This window comes from Mobula hypostoma, chromosome 6 (genome assembly GCF_963921235.1).
Source record: "Mobula hypostoma chromosome 6, sMobHyp1.1, whole genome shotgun sequence".
NCBI lineage: Eukaryota > Metazoa > Chordata > Chondrichthyes > Myliobatiformes > Myliobatidae > Mobula > Mobula hypostoma.
Genome location: NC_086102.1, coordinates 41,549,521 through 41,570,060, shown reverse-complemented (window position 1 = coordinate 41,570,060; position 20,540 = coordinate 41,549,521). Strand labels below are relative to the sequence as shown.

The 20,540-nt window shown below is 42.9% G+C and overlaps 1 protein-coding gene across 1 annotated transcript; it reads right to left on the bottom strand.

The window, feature by feature from the left end:
* Nucleotides 1–57: 57 nt before the first annotated feature.
* On the bottom strand, nt 58–20,175 carry fam162a (family with sequence similarity 162 member A). The gene is made up of 4 exons (XM_063050665.1): nt 19,980–20,175; nt 9,506–9,614; nt 8,387–8,495; nt 58–1,091 (listed from the first exon to the last, which is right to left on the bottom strand). The coding sequence occupies exons 1-4, from the start codon at nt 20,158–20,160 to the stop codon at nt 993–995; spliced, it is 498 nt and encodes a 165-aa protein (XP_062906735.1). The 5' UTR covers nt 20,161–20,175; the 3' UTR covers nt 58–992.
* Nucleotides 20,176–20,540: the final 365 nt, after the last annotated feature.

The following is a 20,540-nucleotide window of genomic DNA, read 5'->3' as shown; positions in this document are numbered from 1 at the left end:
GTAAACACAACCAGCTCTACACTTTTTAATAAGCTTAGAGTTAACTCATCTAAATTTGATTATGTGCTGATCTTTATTATGAAATTTACATTTATATTTTATATAATACATACAAGGAGTATCAAACCTACAGAATCAGAGGCCATCAGTCATTGGAAATTTTTCCTGTTCAGTCCAAAGAGCAGAATCTTTACAGTTTCAAGAACGTCAGCAAAGGTTTTATTAAAGAATTTGTTTTGCATTTGGGACTGTGTAACGAGGATAGCTTTTATGAGTATTTTGAAATAAAAGATAGCTACAGTACATTGGCAAAGGGATTGGTGAAGCAAGTTAACAAAGTAGTGTATGGTGATAGTTGATAGTTCTGATGCAAAAGATCCATAGCTTTTGCAATTATGTTTACTTTTCAGTGACTGTAAGAACAATGTATAATGCAGATCTAATAAGTTGGTGTTAAGTAAGAGAAGGTCACTAAACTTTAAAAAAAAATTAGTTCCCATCAACAACTCTTAAGTTTGAGTAAAACAAGAATTTAGTTATAAGAAAAATACTTTTTTTTAGGATTGTGTACAGTTTATACAATATGTAGTTTAATTAGATAACTGTTGAACATGAAACACAGGAGAAATACTTTGGAAAGTACAAGCTATGAGACTTTTATTTTGTAAGTGTTTCTCATACAGAACTTCAGCAAAGCAATTATTATTCTTAAATGGTTCTGGATCTTTAACAAAAAGATAGCTGAAAATACAAATTAGTGAAGGGAAGGTAGCAATAGTTTTGTACAAAGTTTCTGTACACAAATAACTCAGATTTCATAAACATTTCTTACACCTAACCATTTTGGCAATATTAATATTTTATAAACTGATTACTGTACTAGGAAGCCTGACACTTAAACAGCAAAATATTCTGTACCAGTAATATACAACGTATCCATACACAAATATGAAGTTGATTGGGACATATTTGGGTTTCAGTCCACACTCCAATCACTGGCTTTTTGTAACATTCTCTTCTTGCATACTCGCTCTCCACTGGGCTTTCTTTGCCAAATTTATGGCTGTAAGTGATTCGTGTCTCCTTGCAGCCTGCAAACAACAGAAAATTTGTTTTGAAACTTCTAAAATTTAGAATGTTTCACAGTTTTAACAGTTAAGTTTTACAGAAAATTAACTTCTCTGCTGTGACAACAGTCTACATTGGCCTTTCCCCTAAAACGTGGGAAAAAGATCTAAAATGGCATAGTATAAAGGATGTGAGAACACCTAACCTTTCATTTTTAATAATATAAATTACATTTGATTTGTTTAAAGACACTCAATTTATAGTCTGCCTGACAGTAGATAATTCCTGTCTCCAGATTTAAAATTTGATAGGCTTTCTTTGTGTAAATATTGAACAGCAGTTAGAAAACTCAGCATTACCTGTTAAGCACACTGATTCTTTTAGGATATGTTATAATTCCATTATCATTCTGTTGGGAATTTGTAAAGACTTTGAGACACTAACACCCTTCACACCCTGTCCAACTCCAGCATAAATACACTATATTGGACAGCAACAAATAAGTGGTGCGGTTCTCAGAAGGTGGTGATGAACAGCTGACTTTAATGTAACCATTGTCATGATTTATTCTTTCAGTTTTCAATTTTCTTTAAGCATCTCTGTTACTTCAATTGATATTGCAGTCCTTGTCCTGCTAGTAGAAGCTATGGAACTGGTGGACACTCGAGCAGAAAGCTTGAAGCAGATTAATCAGTAATGTAGAGTGTGGTTGGGTTTTTGCTTGTTGAGGCAAAGGATGAATATTGTCTCATTCCTGATTAAGAAATGCAGAGGATTGTTAATCACTCCACCAAAAGGACAATAATAAAAACAGAAGTTGAGGAAGGGAAAAGTGCTGCTTGTGTGGAGCACCTAAACCAGATGGAGATCCTGCACTAAGCTTCTAACCACTTTTGGGATCAGGGTACTGTCAGCAAGGCTTGTATCTGCTGCCTGTCACTGGTTTCTGTTGAGATTCCGGCACAAGGACAATAATAAAAACAGAAGTTGAGGAAGGGAAAAGTGCTGCTTGTGTGGAGCACCTAAACCAGATGGAGATCCTGCACTAAGCTTCTAACCACTTTTGGGATCAGGGTACTGTCAGCAAGGCTTGTATCTGCTGCCTGTCACTGGTTTCTGTTGAGATTCCGGCAGTCAGCACTTAGCGAAGGTACTCCCATATTCTATGTTATAGAGTCCCAGAATTAAAACCCAGTGTCAGCGAAGGACTGGATACTTCCAAGACAGGTGAATGTGTTCCAATACACGTGCCTTCGATGTTACTATGTCAATGGTTTGTACAGTAGTATCAAAGTGGCCTGACTGAGTAAATGCAATCGTTTGCAGACACTGTGTGCTGATTGTGAAGGGAATCAATTTTCTCTTATGCTTAATAGGTTGTCTGTCCTGCAGGTTGCTTTGTCCTGAATGGTTTAGACGTCGTTTTGTCAGAGCTGTACTCCGCAGGGAAAATGGAAAGTACTATATGATGCATCTGATTTCTACAGTTGCAAGAAAAAGTTTGTGAACCCTTTGCAATTACCTGGTTTTCTGTGTTAATTACTCATAAAATGTGGTCTGATCTTCATCTAAGTCACAATGATAGACAAACACAATCTGCTTAAACTAATAACACACAAATAATTGTACTTCTCGTCAATACTGAGTATGCCATCTAAACAATCACAGTCTGGGGTAGTGCCCTCCACAAAGCTATTTGGAGTCTAGTGTTCCAATCCATGAGATGAGATTGGAGGTGTGGGTTGTAGAGGTGCCCTACCCTGCAAAAAAGACACACAGTCAGGTTATTGACAGAGACTACTCTTCTCAAAAAAGATATGTGTTTGTGCACCATGCCTCGGTCAAAACAACTTTCAGAGAACCTTAGAAGAATTGTAGAGAATGCATGAATCTAGAAAAGGCTACAAAAGCATTTCTAAAAACCTGAGTATTCATCAGTCCATGGTAAGAGAAATTGTCTGCAAATGGAGGAAATTCAGTACTGTTGCTACTCTGCCTAGAAGTGGTTAAATTGCAAAGATCACACCAGCACAACATACATTGCTAAAGGAGGTGAAAAAGAACCCAAGGGTAACAGCAAAAGACCTGCAGAATTCTCTAGAACTGTCTCCACTATAAGAAAAACACTGAACAAGAATGGTGTTCATGGAACGACACCATGGAGGAAACCACTGTTCTCCAAAAAAACATTGCTGCACGCTTCAAGGTTGCAAAAGACACCTGGATGTTTCACAACATTTCAGGGACAATGATCTGTGGACAGATGAGACAAGTTGAACTTCCTGACAGAAAAGCATACGGGTATGTTTGGAGGAAAAAGGGCACTGCACACCAACACCAAAACCTCATCCCAACTGTGAAGCATGATGGAAAGAGCGTCATGGTTTGGGACTGCTTTGCCATCTCAGGACCTGGACAGCTTGCAATCACTGAAGGAACAATTAATTCAAAATTGTATCAAGACATTTTACAGGAGAATATCAGGGTAGTGGCCCATCACCTGAAGTTCAATGATCCGAAACACAAGAGTAAATCAACAAAGATTGGTTTAAAATAACACACACAAAGAATGCTGGTGAACACAGCAGGCCAGGCAGCATCTATATGAAGAGGTACAGTCGATGTTCCAGCATCTGAAGATCTCCTCGTGTTTGCATTGGTTTAAAATAAGAAACTTTGTGATTTTGGAATGGCCAAGTCTCCAGACCTTAACCCAATTGAGATGCTGTGGCATGACCTGAAGAGGGCTGTTCATGCAACGTATCCCAGAAATACTGATGAACTGGTTAATAGTTTTACATGGAAGAATGGTCTAAAATTCCTCTTCGCCATTATGCAAGGCTGATCAGTAGCTACAGGAAACATTTGGTGGAATATAGCTGCTAAAGGAGGTTCTACCAGTTATTAAATACAAGAGTCCACATTTTCCGGCCTGGACTGTGATTAAACAATGTGTTTGATTTAAAAACATGGAAAATACAATTGTTTGTGTGTTACTAGTTTAGGCAGATTGTGTTTGTCTATTATTGTGACTTAGATGAAGATCAGACCACATTTTATGAGTAATTAATGCAGAAAATCAGGTAATTGCAAAGGGTTCACAATCTTTCTCTTGCAATTATACGTCATGGTTGGTGGAAAGCCCTGATGGTGTCAAGTGTTGAGACACTCAGCACAAAGTGCTCCTGCTTTAACCTTTCTTTTGTACCATGGAATTTCTGGCTGGTCCAATTAAGTTACTGGGTTAATGGTGACTTACAATTTTTGTGAGCAACTCAGCTTTTACAATTCAAACAGAGATTGATCTTTCAAGAATCACTTGATTCTGGCATGGTCCTAGAGGACTGGAAGATTGCAAATGTCACTCCACTCTTTCAAAAGGAAGGAAGGCAAAAGAAAGGAAATTGTAGGCCAGTTAGCCTAACCTCAGTGGTGGGGAAAGTGCAGTCTGTTATTAAGGACAAACAACAGGAATTCTGCAGATGCTGGAAATTCAAGCAACACACATCAAAGTTGCTGGTGAACGCAGCAGGCCAGGCAGCATCTCTAGGAAGAGGTGCAGTCGACGTTTCAGGCCGAGACCCTTCATCAGGAGGGTCTCGGCCTGAAACGTCGACTGTACCTCTTCCTAGAGATGCTGCCTGGCCTGCTGCGTTCACCAGCAACTTTGATGTGTGTTGCTGTTATTAAGGACGAAGTTTCGAGGTACTTGGAGGCTAATGATAAAATACGTCAAAGTCAGCATGGTTTCTGTAAAGGGAAATCTTGCCTGACAAATCTGTTAGGAGTTCTTTGAGGAAATAACAAGCAGGGTGGACAAAGGAGAAGCAGTGGATGTCATTCACTTGGATTTTCAGAAGGCATTTAATAAAATCCTATGGCGTTACAAGAAAGATACTGGCATGGATAGCAGATTGGCTGACAGGCAGAAGGCAACAAGTGGGAATAAAAGGGGCCTTTTCTGGCTGGCTGCCGGTGACTAGTGTTAGATGATGGAATTGATGGCTTTGTGGCAAAGTTTGTGGATGATACAAAGATGGGTGGAGGGGTAGTGCTGAGGAAGCAATGTGATTGCAGCAGGACTTGGACAAATTAGTCGAACGGGCAAAAAAGTGGCAGACGAAATACAGTGGGAAATGTACGATGATGCATTTTGGTAAAAGGAACAATAGTGCGGTCTATTATCTAAATGAGAAGATTCAAACATCAGAGTGCAGAGGGACTTAGGAGTACTCGTGCAAGATCCCCTGATGGTTAATTTACAGGTTGAGTCTGTGTGTAAAGAAAACAATATTCCAAGGAGAATAGAATACATAAAACAAGGAGATAATGCTGAGCCTTTATAAGACACTAGTCAGGCTGCACTGAGGGTATTGTCAACATTTTTAAACCCCATATCTCAGAAGTATATGGAATGAAGGGGTTAACTTGTGAGGAATGTTTGGTAGTTTTGGGCCTGTACTCACTGGAATTTAGAAGAATGCAGGGAGACCTCATTGAAACCTACCAAATGTTGAAAGGATTAGATAGGGTGGTTGTGGAGAGGATGTTTCCTTTGGTGGGGATATCCAGAACTAGAGGGCACAGATTCAAAGTTGAGGGGCAACCCTTTAGAACAGAAGTAAAGAGTATTTTTTTCAGCCAGAGAGTAGTGAATCTGTGGACTGTTCTGCCACAGACTGCAGTGGAGGCCAAGTCTGCGGGTATATTTAAGGCAGAAGTTGATAAGTTTCCTGATCGGTCAGGGCATCAAAGGATATGATGAGAAGGCAGGTGTCTGGGGTTGAGTGGGATCTGTGATCAGCCATGATGATCAGACTCGATGGCTGAATGGCCTAATTCTGCTCCTACGTCTTGTGCAGATGCTGGAGAGTGGAACAAGAAAACAAACTGCTAGAGGAATTTTGGGTCAAACATGATGTGGATTTCCAGCATCTGCAGACTTTCTCGTGTTCATTACTTAATAATCTGCTTCTTGCTTTGAATATGAAGTGAACTGAAATGCCAACGATGAATTAGCATGGACAAAGTACCTATAGTATATCTACAGATGTATTCACAAATAATGTTTTGTGATCGTTTCATTCCCTTTGATTTGATGAACTCATTACAATCAGTGATTCTGCATAAAGGTATTTATGCTGCAATGTAACAACTGTTGCTTTTGCGAGGTGACACCATACTTTCCTCTCCCCAGTATGAAAGAAATGTGGCAGTGCTGTTGGGGAAGGAGTCTGGAAGAGGAGGACAGTGATGGAAACCAAAGTGTGTCACCACCAGCACCACTATATAATTAAATCAGAAGTAGATTAGGGTACAGGAATACATATTACAGAGATGTTCCAGGCACCAGAAGATTGAAGTGTGACATAAATCTTCAGGAATCTCGTGTGAGCTCTCTCACTTTATTATTGTCCCAGAATGCACCTGTGGACCATGATTAGAAGGCGGTAAGTACTTGTGTTATTTTTGAATAATATAATAATATTTGAAAAGAAAGAAAGGTGGTGGTAAGTGAGCCATCAAGCCAAATACAACCTATAGAAGGTGAGAAGTATGCAGGACCTCACCCCCTATAAGCCCTAGATGGAGGTTGTGCTCAGTTAGAAAACTAACACCCACTTGTCCCATTATTTTGCTGGGTATTGCTAACTATCTCATAATAGCACCCACTGGTTCAGTACCGGTGAAATCTTGTGAAGTCACAGGCACAGCTTCTGTATAGTTCCTGATCCTGAGGAAAGTCTAGACTGCCACCAGGAAAAAGCATGATATCCTCATTAAGCTGTTGTTGTCACTGGCGACAGGAATGTTGCCCATGAGCTGCTCTAGGTTCTACAGCAGCAAGGTGACGTTGCAGGAGCAGATGGCTGTTCTCTAGAGGAGTTGCTGCTTCCCACGTGACCAGGATGTTCTTCAGGAATGCCAGAACTGCCCTCTAGAGGAGAATGAACATGCACAACACTAACCTCTCATCTGCTTGCTCCCATCACCTAACTTCCCATTGGTTCTGGGTGGGGTTATGGTTGTTGTAATAACAAAGCAAACTTGCTGCAAGCAACAGGAATCAGCTTATTATTTAGTAACACACACAAAATACTGGAGGAACCCAACAGGCCAGGTAGCATCTATGGAAAAGAGTACTGTCAACATTTTGGGCCAAAACCCTTCAGCAGGACTTAGTTATGACTTAGTAGTCAGTCAGTACAACATGAAGGTTGAAATTAAGTTGGAGTGGTCAAAGAACTAAAGCCGAATCCCACCCCTGTAACCCTCCCCCCGCCCCGCCCCCATAGGTACAGGTTCAGGGCATTACTATGAGTCTCATCACTTTTTCATACAGCACAAATGTCTGGACCTTGCAGCCAGGCTCAAGGAAGCCTTACAAGGTGTTCTGTGGTAAGCCGTGCCATAGTACTAAGTCTCCAAAACCCACACGAGGGAGCACCATGTGATTGCATGATGTGTAATTTTAAAAAGAGACTTACAGATTTTAAAATTGTTTCTGCTTTAAATGATTCTGAACATACCATTTTTGCTCTTGTTCTTGTTTCAATAACATGTTTCATTGTACACAAATAAGCAACAGACGTGTAGCAGATCCTGCCATGCCTCATCTAGGAAATGACACTTAATAAATAACTGGGCAACTAAATGTTTAAGGAAGGTCTTGGTCGAAAATGCTGACTGCTTATTCCTCTGCCTGACCTGCTGAGTGGCTCCAGCATTTTGTGTGCAACTCTGGATTTCCAGCACTTGTAGAATCTGGGTTTGTACTTCACGGCGGGGGCGGGGGGAGGGTACTTAGTTTGAGCCCACTTTTGAGATTTGAAAGCAAATTCTGAGGCTGCTCTGTCCTCTACCCCCATCAGAAAACTGTTCTTTAAATACACAAATACAACAAAGTACGATGTTGTATTACAAGTGTTTCATGAAGGTCATGTTCAAAAAGTCCAAATTACACAGGCAAGGTGGAATGTGTGCAGGATGTTAGCGATATTGGGAAAGCATCACATTAAAGTAAAATACACTTTATTAATGGTTAAGTACTTATCGCCAGAAATTCATTTCCAGAAATTATCACCAACGTGATCTACCTCAGGTTAAACCACTTTTGATTTGCACATAAGAGGCACTAATATATTTCTAGGCTTATTTTCCTAATCAGAACATTGCCATGGGAATTAAGTTACACATAATTATGTAATGACCCAGAAAATGACTATTGATTGTATAACATTTATTTCACCAGGCAAAAGAAATTTGGTTACAGAAGCAGAACTTGATTTATGACAAACAGTCAGTAAGATTTACTTACATTCTTCCCCGATATGATCATTCCAATGCAAGCAACAATAGTCATGACCACCATTAAATAACAGGCTTTCACTCGCATTTTGTTCCTTGCGGCATGGATCATCTCAACTCTGAAACAAATCGGTTGACCATTAGAGTTTCACGTAATGCTTTTACCCAAATGGAGCATTTGAGAATGGATGAAGAATGGCAAGGGGCTGAGTGGTTTCCACCGCAATAGTAAGTTGCATACTTTCCAAATACAAACCCCATTTCCAGACAAGTTGGGATATTTTCCAAAATGCAATAAAAACAAAAATCTGTGATATGTTAATTCACGTGAACCTTTACTTAACTGACAAAAGTACAAAGAAAAGATTTTTGTCTTTATTGCATTTTGGAAAATATCCCAACTTTTCTGGAAATGGGGTTTGTACATGCAATTATTTTGTGGGCACTTATTCCTTATTTGCTGTAGTGGCAGACTAAAGCCTTTGTAAATACAGTATTGTGCAGAAGTCTCAGGTACCCTAGATTTTTTTTAATATAATGTTTCAGATTATATGGCCTCCACAGAGTCCTGATCCCAACATCATCGAGGTTCCCTAGGATTACCTGGAGAGACAGGAGCAAGTGAAACAATCAAACTCAGCAAAAGAACTGTGGCAAGTTCTCCAAGATGCTTGGAACAACCTACCAGCCAATTTTCTTACAAAACTGCGTGACAGTGTACCTAAGTGAATTGATGCAGTTTTAAAGGCAATCACACCAAATATTGATTTGATTTTGTTTTTTTTTACTGTTTACTGCTCTTTATAGTAAATTTTCTGATATTCAGAAACTTTTCATTTCATTATTTTTGAAAGCATCTGTTCTACAGAATTTTTTATATGTCTTAAGATTTTTGCACAATACTATACATTGTACAAGCTGCTATAACTGTTTTGGTAGCAAAGTAATGGTTGCTGAAACTAGCTGATTGTTATAATATGCATGTGTTAGCCTGTTGCAACTGTTTCAGCAATTCTACAGACCAATGCTAGAAGCAGTTATGTAATATGTCAGTAAAAACTAAAGGTAACCCTTACGTAAAAGCAAAACCATCAATCGGTAAAATCCCATACACATTTTTATCACTTACGAAACCACTGATGGAATATCCTCCTCTCGTCTGAAACGACCAGTCCATATCAAAAATTTTTTATCAAAATTTGAAGGCTTGTGCCCTGGTAATTTGAAAGCTGGGCGTCCTGAAAAATATATAGCAAATTATTTCTAAAAATTAAATGTAAATGCTGGGATTCTGAAAAATAAACAAGATCCCTCTGATCCTCCACACTGCCAAGAGTCTTGCCATTAATGCTATATTCTGCCATCATATTTGACCTACCAAAATGAACCACCTCACACCTATTTGGGTTGAACTCCATCTGCCACTTCTCAGCCCAGTTTTCCATCCTATTGATGTCCCGCTGTAACCTCTGACAGCCCTCCACACTATCCACAAAACCTCCAACCTTAGTGTCATCAGCAAATTTAATAACCCATCCCTCCACTTTCTCATCCAGGTCATTTATAAAAATCATGAGGAGTAGGGTTCCCAGAACAGATCCCTGAGGCCAGTCCCAGAACTGGTCACTGACCTCCACGCAGCATATGACCCATCTACAACCACTCTGCCTTCTGTAGGCAAGCCAGTTCTGGATCCACAAAGCAATGTCCCCTTGAATCCCATGCCTCCTTACTTTCTCAATCAACCTTGCATGGGGTACCTTATCAAATGCCTTGCTGAAATCCATATACACTACATCTACTACTACATCGACTTCATCAAAAGTCGCATGCTCAAAAAATTCAATCAGGCTTGTATGGCACAACCTACCTTTGACAAAGCCATGCTGACTATTCCTAATCATATTATGCCTCTCCAAATGTTCATAAATCCTGCCTCTCAGGATCTTCTCCATCAACTTAACAACCACTGAAGTAAGACTCACTGGTCTATAATTTCCTGGGCTATCTCTACTCCCTTTCTTGAATAAGGGAATAACATCTGCAACCTTCCAATCCTCCAGAACCTATCCCGTCCCCATTGATGATGCAAAGATCATTGTCTGAGACTCAGCAATCTCCTCCCTCACCTCCCACAGTAGCCTGGGGTATATCTCATCTGGTCCCGGTGACTTATCCAACTTGATGCTTTCCAAAAGCTCCAGCACATCCTCCTTAATAACTACATGCTCAAGCAAGTCATCCCTACAATCGCCAAGATCAGTTTCCATAGTAAATACTGAAGCAAAGTACTCATTAAGTACCTCTTGCTACCTCCTCCGGTTCCATACACACTTTTCCATTGTCACACTTGATTGGTCCTACTCTCTCGTGTCTTATCCTCTTGTTCTTCACATACTTATAGAATGCCTTGGGGGTTCCTTAATCCTGCCCGCCAAGGCTTTCTCATGGCCCCTTCTGGCTCTCCTAATTTCTTTCTTAAGCTCCTTTCTGCTTGCCTTATCATTTCTAGAGCTCTATCATTACCTATTTTATTTGAACATTTGTAAGCTCTTCGTTTCTTCTTGACTCGATTTACAACAGCCTTTGTACACCACGGTTCCTGTACCCTACCATCCTTTCCCTGTCTCATTGGAATATACCTATGCAGAACTCTACGCAAATATCCCCTGAACATTTGCACATCTCTTCTGTACATTTCCCTGCGAACATCTGTTCCCAATTTAAGCTTCCAAGTTCTTGCCTGATAGCTTCATATTTCCCCTTACTCCAATTAAACACTTTCCCAACTTATCTGTTCCTATCCCTCTCCAATGCTATGGTAAAGGAGAGAGAATTGTGATCATTATCTCCAAAATGCTCTCCCACTGAGAGATCTGACACCTGATTATTTCCCAATACCAGATCAAGTACAGCCTCTCCTCTTGTAGGCTTATCTACATATTGTGTCAAGAAACCTTCCTGAACATACCTAACAAATTCCACCCCATCTAAAGCCCTCGCTCTAGGGAGATGCCAATCGATATTTGGGAAATTAAAATCTCCCACCACCGAGATTTTGTTCTCAGTGACTTTTTCTATTCCAGAAAAGTTGCCTTTTTTTTCTTTAAGAAAATAGGGTTTCCCTTTTGCCACTAACAATGCCACCTTCACCCATTCTTCCCCGCCTACATAGCAGGGATTGGGTTACGTAGATGAGGGTAAGGGAAACTCTATCCCTGTTATCACCCCTCGAGTCTACACATCCAACATATACTCCACAACCTCTGCTATCTTCAACAGGATCCCACCCCTCACCACCACCAACTTTCCGCTCGGGTTGCTCTCTGTGACTTCCTTCTCCACTTGTCCTATCCTATCGATCTCCCTCTTGCTATGCTAGGTGCTGCTCCTCTCCCCCCCCCCCCCCACCAATCACTATTCAGCGTCCTAAATATTCCTTCCAGGCTGAGGCGGCATTTCACCTGTGAGTCTGTCGATGTTGAATTATGGTTCTGTGCTTGTTCCCCACTTGCGACTTCTATTTACCTCTGTGGTCCCCCATCCTCCATAGTCTCTATTAGTTGTTAACATTTTGTTTGGTCAACCGTACTAATAATTCTAATATTAATAGTTAATTCAGAAACAAAGGTTCTGAACTTAAAGAGGGGTAACTTTGAAGGTATGAGACGTGAATTAGCTAAGATAGACTGGCAAATGACACTTAAAGGATTGACGGTGGATATGCAATGGCAAGCATTTAAAGGTTGCATGGATGAACTACAACAATTGTTCATCCCAGTTTGGCAAAAGAATAAATCAAGGAAGGTAGTGCACCCGTGGCTGACAAGAGAAATTAGGGATAGTATCAATTCCAAAGAAGAAGCATACAAATTAGCCAGAGAAAGTGGCTCACCTGAGGACTGGGAGAAATTCAGAGTTCAGCAGAGGAGGACAAATAGCTTAATTAGGAAGGGGAAAAAAGATTATGAGAGAAAACTGGCAGGGAACATAAAAACGGACTGTAAAAGCTTTTATAGATATGTAAAAAGGAAAAGATTGGTAAAGATAAATGTAGGTCCCCTGCAGACAGAAACAGGTGAATTGATTATGGGGAGCAAGGACATGGCAGACCAATTGAATAATTACTTTGGTTCTGTCTTCACTAAGGAGGACATAAATAATCTTCCAGAAATAGTAAGGGACAGAGGGTCCAGTGAGATGGAGGAACTGAGCGCAATACATGTTAGTAGGGAAGTGGTGTTAGGTAAATTGAAGGGATTGAAGGCAGATAAATCCCCAGGGCCAGATGGTCTGCATCCTAGAGTGCTTAAAGAAGTAGCCCAAGAAATAGTGGATGCATTAGTGATAATTTTTCAAAACTCATTAGATTCTGGACTAGTTCCTGAGGATTGGAGGGTGGCTAATGTAACCCCACTTTTTAAAAAAGGAGGGAGAGAGAAACCGGTGAATTATAGACCGGTTAGCCTAACGTCGGTGGTGGGGAAACTGCTGGAGTCAGTTATCAAGGATGTGATAACAGCACATTTGGAAAGCGGTGAAATGATCGGACAAAGTCAGCATGATTTGTGAAAGGAAAATCATGTCTGATGAATCTCATAGAATTTTTTGAGGATGTAACTAGTAGAGTGGATAGGGGAGAACCAGTGGATGTGGTATATTTGGATTTTCAAAAGGCTTTTGACAAGGTCCCACACAGGAGATTGGTGTGCAAACTTAAAGCACACGGTATTGGGGATAAGGTATTGGTGTGGGTGGAGAATTGGTTAGCAGACAGGAAGCAAAGAGTGGGAATAAACGGGACCTTTTCAGAATGGCAGGCAGTGACTAGTGGGGTACCGCAAGGCTCAGTGCTGGGACCCCAGTTGTTTACAATATATATTAATGACTTGGATGAGGGAATTAAATGCAGCATCTCCAAGTTTGCGGATGACACGAAGCTGGGTGGCAGTGTTAGCAGTGAGGAGGATGCTAAGAGGATGCAGGGTGACTTGGATAGGTTGGGTGAGTGGGCAAATTCATGGCAGATGCAATTTAATGTGGATAAATGTGAAGTTATCCACTTTGGTGGCAAAAATAGGAAAACAGATTATTATCTGAATGGTGGCCGATTAGGAAAAGGGGAGGTGCAACGAGACCTGGGTGTCATTATACACCAGTCATTGAAAGTGGGCATGCAGGTACAGCAGGCGGTGAAAAAGGCGAATGGTATGCTGGCATTTATAGCGAGAGGATTCGAGTACAGGAGCAGGGAGGTACTACTGCAGTTGTACAAGGCCTTGGTGAGACCACACCTGGAGTATTGTGTGCAGTTTTGGTCCCCTAACCGGAGGAAAGACATCTTTGCCATAGAGGGAGTACAAAGAAGGTTCACCAGATTGATTCCTGGGATGGCAGGACTTTCATATGAAGAAAGACTGGATGAATTGGGCTTGTACTCGGCATTTAGAAGATTGAGGGGGGATCTGATTGAAACGTATAAGATCCTAAAGGGATTGGACAGGCTAGATGCAGGAAGATTGTTCTCGATGTTGGGGAAGTCCAGAACGAGGGGTCACAGTTTGAGGATAGAGGGGAAGCCTTTTAGGACCGAGATTAGGAAAAACTTCTTCACACAGAGAGTGGTGAATCTGTGGAATTCTCTGCCACAGGAAACTGTTGAGGCCAGTTCATTGGCTATATTTAAGAGGGAGTTAGATATGGCCCTTGTGGCTACGGGGGTCAGGGGGTATGGAGGGAAGGCTGGGGCGGGGTTCTGAGTTGGATGATCAGCCATGATCATAATAAATGGCGGTGCAGGCTCGAAGGGCCAAATGGCCTACTCTTGCACCTATTTTCTATGTTTCTATATAGTCAATATTTATGTTTTAACAGATTACAGGCGTGTTAAATATGCTTACAGGTGTATACAAAATACTAAACTATTTAAAAGCTCTGAATAGGATACTTATATATAATCTTCCAGTCTGCAACGAAAAATCACTTAATATTGTCACTTTGGGTATTTAGTGAGATCCTTGTGACTGATGCAAACTAGCAGGTTTTTGAATATCTGGCTGCAACTTAGTGAAAGATAATTGAAGAGCATCTCTTTTCACAACATTAAGATGGTTATGAGCTCTTGATAGTAGGTGAAGAGCTTAACTAGATAAGAGATCGGAAATCCAATTGAAAACAACTTTGCTTTCTGCCAGAGCTGTGGAAATTTATTTTGAATGTCAACAGTTATCCAGAAATTCTGTTTGCTACTTTTAAATTTTGCCTGAGCTCTTATATCACCTTACAGCTCAATAAGACATTCTTACAATGTGGTGTCAACATCGTTCACATTCAGCCCAAATGAATCTACCACCCAATCTGGAAAATGCACCCAAGTCTCTGAACCCAAGTTCCATGTCAGTGTGCAGTTGTTTCAAATGATCAAGATATACAATCAGATCATTATCTTGCAATTGTGAAGGAAATTGCATAAACTCACAATGCCCAATATTGCTGCTGAAAAGTTTGACTATTCCAAGGAAAGCGGTACAGGCCTCTTTACATGATATGAAAAGTTTTTTCCCCCCTTGTCACTTTTTAATAGTTTTTAAAAACATCCGGCAGGTAAAGTGTGTCAGACAGCAGAGACAATTACTTCTCCAAGAGGCTTATCACTTTCAAATGCTACAAGACATCAAGAAATGCAAATTCAATTTCTTTTCAAAATATGGTAATTAAACAACACAGAATGCTGAGGATCTCAGCAGGACTGGAGGAGGAAAAGAAGGTGGGCAGAGGAATGGAAGAAACACAAGGTGATCAGTGAAACTGGGAGGAGTGAGGGGTGAAGTAAAGAACTGGGAAGTTGATTGGTGAAAAGATACAGGGCTGGAGAAGGGGGGATTTAATAGGAGAGGACAGAGGCAATGGAATGACTGTTTGGGGCCTGAATGGTAGTGAGAGAAGAGGTGTAGGTGCAAGTGTGGAACTTATTCTGCTTGCAAGGATAGGTGCTAGGGGGAGATTAGTGGAGAGGGACAAGGGAGCTATGTAGAGAGAAATCCCTGCAGAAAGCAGAAAATGGGGAGGGGGAAGGGAAAGATGTGCTTGGAGGTAGGATTCTGTTGGAAGTTACAGAGAATTGTGTGGTGAGTGTGCAGGCTTGTAGGGTGGTAGGCGAGGACAAGAGGAACCCTATCCCTGGTGTGACAGTGGGAGGATGAGGTAAGGGCTGCCTTGATGGTAGGGGAAGGGAAGCTCCTTTCTTAGGAGGAGGAGGACCATCTCAGTTGTTCTAGAATGAAAAACCTCATATTGAGAACAGGTGTGGCAGAGATGGAGGAACTACTGGGAAAAGGGAATGGTTTTTTACAAGTGTAGGATGGGAAGAGGGTACTCGCATGGATCGCAGCTATGCCTGCATTTTTGTCGGCTGTGTGGCACAGTCCATGTTCCAAGCCTACACCAGCATCACTCCCCAGCTCTTCCTATGCTATATTGATGACTGCATTGGTGCTGCTTCCTACACCCGTGCTAAACTCATCAATGTCATCAACTTTGCCTCCAACTTCCACATTGCCCTCAAATTTACTTGATCTATTTCTGACACCTCTCTCCCCTTTCTCAATCTGTCTCTGGAGACAGTCTATCTACTGATTTTTTTAATATATAAACCCACTGGATCTCACAGCAACTTTGATTATACCTCTTCCCACCCTGAAAGTTCTAAAAATGCCAATCCCTTTTCCTAGTTCCTCTGTCCCTGCCAGATCTGTTCTCAGTATGACACTTCTCATTCTAGAACAACTGACATATCCTCCTCCAAAGAAAGGGGCTTCCCTTCCTCTACCATCAACACTGCCCTCACCTACATCTCCTCCATTTAGCCCACCTCTGCTCCTGGCACTCATCCTTGCAAGTGAAACAAGTGCCACACCTCCCCCTACACCTCCTTGGTCACAAACATTCAGGGCCCCAAACAGTCCCTCCAAATAAGGTGACACTTCTCACAGACACACTGTGAGTGTCTGTGGGGACATCTACTGTATCCAGTGCTCCGGATGTGGCCACCTGTATATTGGTGAGACCCAAAGCAGATTGGGAGACCAATTCATCGAACACCTTCACTCCATCCACCACAAATAGCAGGATTTCCTGGTGGCCACCCATTTCAATTCCACTTCCCATTCCAGCATGTCAGTCCATGATCTCCTGCTGCAATGAAGCCATGCTCAGGCTGGAGGAACAACACCTTGTACTCGGTCTGTGTCGCCTCTAATCTGATGGCATTTCTCAAACTTCTGACCTTCACCATTCCCCATTCTTGTTTCCCTCTCACATTTTTCTCTTCTTACCTGTCTATCAAATTTCTCTGGTGATTTTTCCTCTTCCCTTTCTCCCATGGTCTCCTGTCCCCTCCTATCAAATTCCCCCTTCTCCAGCCCTGTATCTCTTCTCAGCTCTTTACTTCACCCCTCTCCCTCTCCCGGTTTCACCAATCTCCTGCCAGCTTTTACTTCTTCCTCCCCTACCCCCATCTTCTTTGTTCTAACATTTTCCCCATTCCATTCCCGTCCCAATGAAGGGTCTCAGCCCAAAACTTCGGCTGTTTATTCCTATCGTGGATATTGCCTGGTCCACTGAGCTCCTGCAGCACTTTGTGTGTACTGCCCCTGAGATAACGATTGATATGCCACCCCCTAAACCCTACCCTCACACAACCGTTTTGCAACCTCATTTGCATAATCAGCATATTTTCCTATTCATCTCATTCAGGATTTCAATTAATTATATATTAATATTAATTTATATATTTTAGTATTAGTTCATTAAGGCAATAAACTTCTCATGGTCCATTCAAACACTCCTGTGGTCCCACGTTGAGAATCAATGACTAGTTCTGATGCTATCGCCAGGTACTCCTCTACATCACGCAAACACGAGGAAATCTGCAGACGCTGGAAATTCAAACAACACATACAAAAAATGCTGGTGAACGCAGCAGGCCAGGCAGCATCTATAGGAAGAGGTACAGTCAACATTTCGGGCCCAGACCCTCCGTCAGAACTAACTGAAAGAAGAGATAGTAAGAGATTTGAAAGGGGGAGGGGGTGATCCGAAATGATAGGCGAAGACAGGAGGGGGAGGGATGGAGCTAAGAGCTGGAAAGTTGATTGGCAAAAGGGATACGAGGCTGGAGAAGGGAGAGGATCATGAGATGGGAGGACTAGGGAGAAAAAAAGAGGGGGGAACCCAGAGGATGGGCAAGGAGTACAGTGAGAGGGACAGAGGGAGAAAAAAGAGATAAAAAAAGGGGAATAAATAAATAAGGGATGGGGTACGAGGGGGAGGTGGGGCATCAGCGGAAATTAGAGAAGTTAGAGAAGAATTCATCCCATCAGGTTGGAAGATACCCAGACGGAATATAAGGTGTTGTTCCTCCAACCTGAGTGTGGCTTCATCTTGACAGTAGAGGAGGCCGTGGGTAGACATATCAGAATGGGAATGGGACGTGGAATTAAAATGTGTGGCCACTGGGAGATCTTGCTTTCTCTGGAGGACAGAGCGTAGGTGTTCAGCGAAAAAGATCTCCCAGCCTGCGTCAGGTCTCACCAATATATAGAAGGCCGCATCAGGAGCACTGGACGCAGTGTATCACCCCAGCTGACTCACAGGTGAAGTGTCGCCTCACCTGGAAGGACTGTCTGGGGCCCTGAATGGTGGTGAGGGAGGAAGTGCAAGGGCATGTGTAGCACTTGTTCCGCTTACAAGGATAAGTGCCGGGAGGGAGATCGGTGGGAAGGGATGGGGGGGATGAATGGACAAGGGAATCGCGTAGGGAGCGATCCCTGCGGAAAGCAGAAAGAGGGGGGAGGGAAAGATGTGCTTGGTGGTGGGATCCCGTTGGAGGTGGCAGAAGTTACGGAGAATTATATGTTGAACCTGGAGGCTGGTGGAGTGGTAGGTGAGGACAAGGGGAACCCTATTCCTAGTGGGGTGGTGGGAGGATGGGGTGAGAACAGATGTGCATGAAATGGGGGAGATGCATTTGAGAGCAGGAGTTGATGGGGGAGGAAGGGAAGCACCTTTCTTTAAAAAAAGGACATCTCCTTTGTCCTGGAATGAATAACCTCATCCTGAGAGCAGATGCAGTGGAGACGGAGGAATTGCAAGAAGGGGATGGCATTTTTGCAAGAGACAGGGTGGGAAGAGGAATAGCCCAGGTAGTTGTGAGAGTCCATAGGCTTATAGTAGACATCAGTAGATAAGCTGTCTCCAGACATAGAGACAGAAAGATCAAGAAAGGGGAGGGAGGTTTCGGAAATGGACCAGGTAAACTTGAGGGCAGGGTGAAAGTTGGAGGCGAAGTTAATGAGCTCAGCATGCGTGCAGGAAGCAGTGCCAATGCATTCGTCGATGTAGCGAAGGAAAAGTGGGGGACGGATACCAGTATAGACTTGGAACATGGATTGTTCCACAAAGCCAACAAAAAGGCAGGCATAGCTGGGACCCATACGGGTGCCCATAGCTACACCTTTAGTTTGGAGGAAGTGGGAGGAGCCAAAGGAGAAATTATTAAGAGTAAGGACTAATTCTACTAGACGTAGGAGAGTGGTGGTAGAGGGGAACTGGTTAGGTCTGTGATGCACTATCAATTACTCCAAAGACTGGAAGTAGCGAAAATACTGAAAGGCTTTTATTAACAGTAAAATGGATCCATATCCATGCTGAGTATCTGTCCTGGACTGTGGGAGGAGCAGTGACACAATCGCCTTTATTCAGGGGGTCTGTGGGAGGAGCCACAGGGCGAGTCCAGACAGTTACAACCTATATACATAGTTTACCACAGTCTGGAATCCAAAAAGAAGCTGAGAGCTTTGAGACCTTCCTAGTGGGGGATGGAGGTATATAGGGACTGGACATGCAAGGTGAAAATAAAGCGGTAAGGGCCAGGGAACTTAAAATCATTGAAAAATTTCAGAGCGTGAGAAGTGTCACGAACATAGGTAGGAAGGGATTGAACAAGGGGTGATAAAACAGTGTCGAGGTATGCAGAAATGAGTTCAGAGGGGCAGGAGCAAGCTGAGACTGTGGGTCTACCTGGACAGGCAGGTTTGTGGATCTTGGGTAGGAGGTAGAAACTAGGAAGTGCGAGGTGTGGGAACTATAAGGTTGGTAGCAGTGAATGGGAGATACCCTGAGCGGATAAAGTTGGTGATGGTGTGGGAGACAATTTGGCCTGGTGCTCCTTAGTGGGGTCATGATCGAGGGGTAAATAAGAGGAGGTATCCGTGAGTTGTCGCTGTGCCTCGGCAAGGTAGAGGTCAGTGCGTTAGACTACAACATCACCGCCCGTATCAGCGGGTTTTATACTAAGGTTAGGATTAGTGCGGAGGGAGTGGGGAGCAGAGCGTTCGGAAGGGTGAGCTTGGAATGGAAACAAGGTGTGGTGAAGTCGAGACGCCGACTCCCAACGCAGATTAAGAGACTTCTTTCTCGAGCACCTTCGCTCCGTCTGCTACAACAGCCATGATCTCCCGATGGCCACCCACTTCGTTTACACCCTATCTGCACACCGAGACCCCTCTCTCCCCCGATCCAGTCGCCGCCCATTTGTCCTTCACCTTCCCGCACCGCCACCTCTCCATTCCGCTCGGGCTTTCCACTCTCCTTCGGGATACTGGAAAACCACCGCCCACTCCGCCGAACGACCGGCTGCTGTTTGGTTGCAAACTCCGGGAGCCTCCTGCAGGCGGAGGCCCCCACGACCGTCACCACACGCCTGACCGACGCCACACTCCACATCCCGGCCCGGCCCGGCCCCGCCCCACCACGCCACGTCATGGGAAGGCCCCCGCCCGGCGCGACCGAGTCCGCCTGCTCACCGCCGTAAACCACACAACGGCAACCTACGAACACGATTATGATTTGTTACCCACATTAAAAGTATTATCTACATATTTGTTGTGAAATCGCTGCCGTGCTGGAGGACGGCCATGAGAAATACAGGATTGCAGGAGTAATACCGTGTTAATTATAAGTAAATATAACCTGTCGATCCGCGGGCATTGATAACATTTAATAAAAATCTGAAATAAGTTTGTTGGTGGGGTTTGCGATGTTATCCCTGGGGTTAAAATGCTATCGATGGCTGCATAGCGCACAGGCGGTAAACAGGACAATTT

Bases quoted from the DNA above. Each gene is read 5' to 3' on its own strand.
- fam162a (XM_063050665.1), bottom strand. From the start codon at position 20,160: ATGTGGAGTGTGGCGTCGGTCAGGCGTGTGGTGACGGTCGTGGGGGCC. The intron at 8,496-9,505 runs GTAAGTGATAAA...GATTTGTTTCAG, and splicing joins GATATTCCATCAGTGGTTTC to AGTTGAGATGATCCATGCCG. The intron at 1,092-8,386 runs GTAAGTAAATCT...TGTTGTTTGCAG, and splicing joins TGATCATATCGGGGAAGAAT to GCTGCAAGGAGACACGAATC.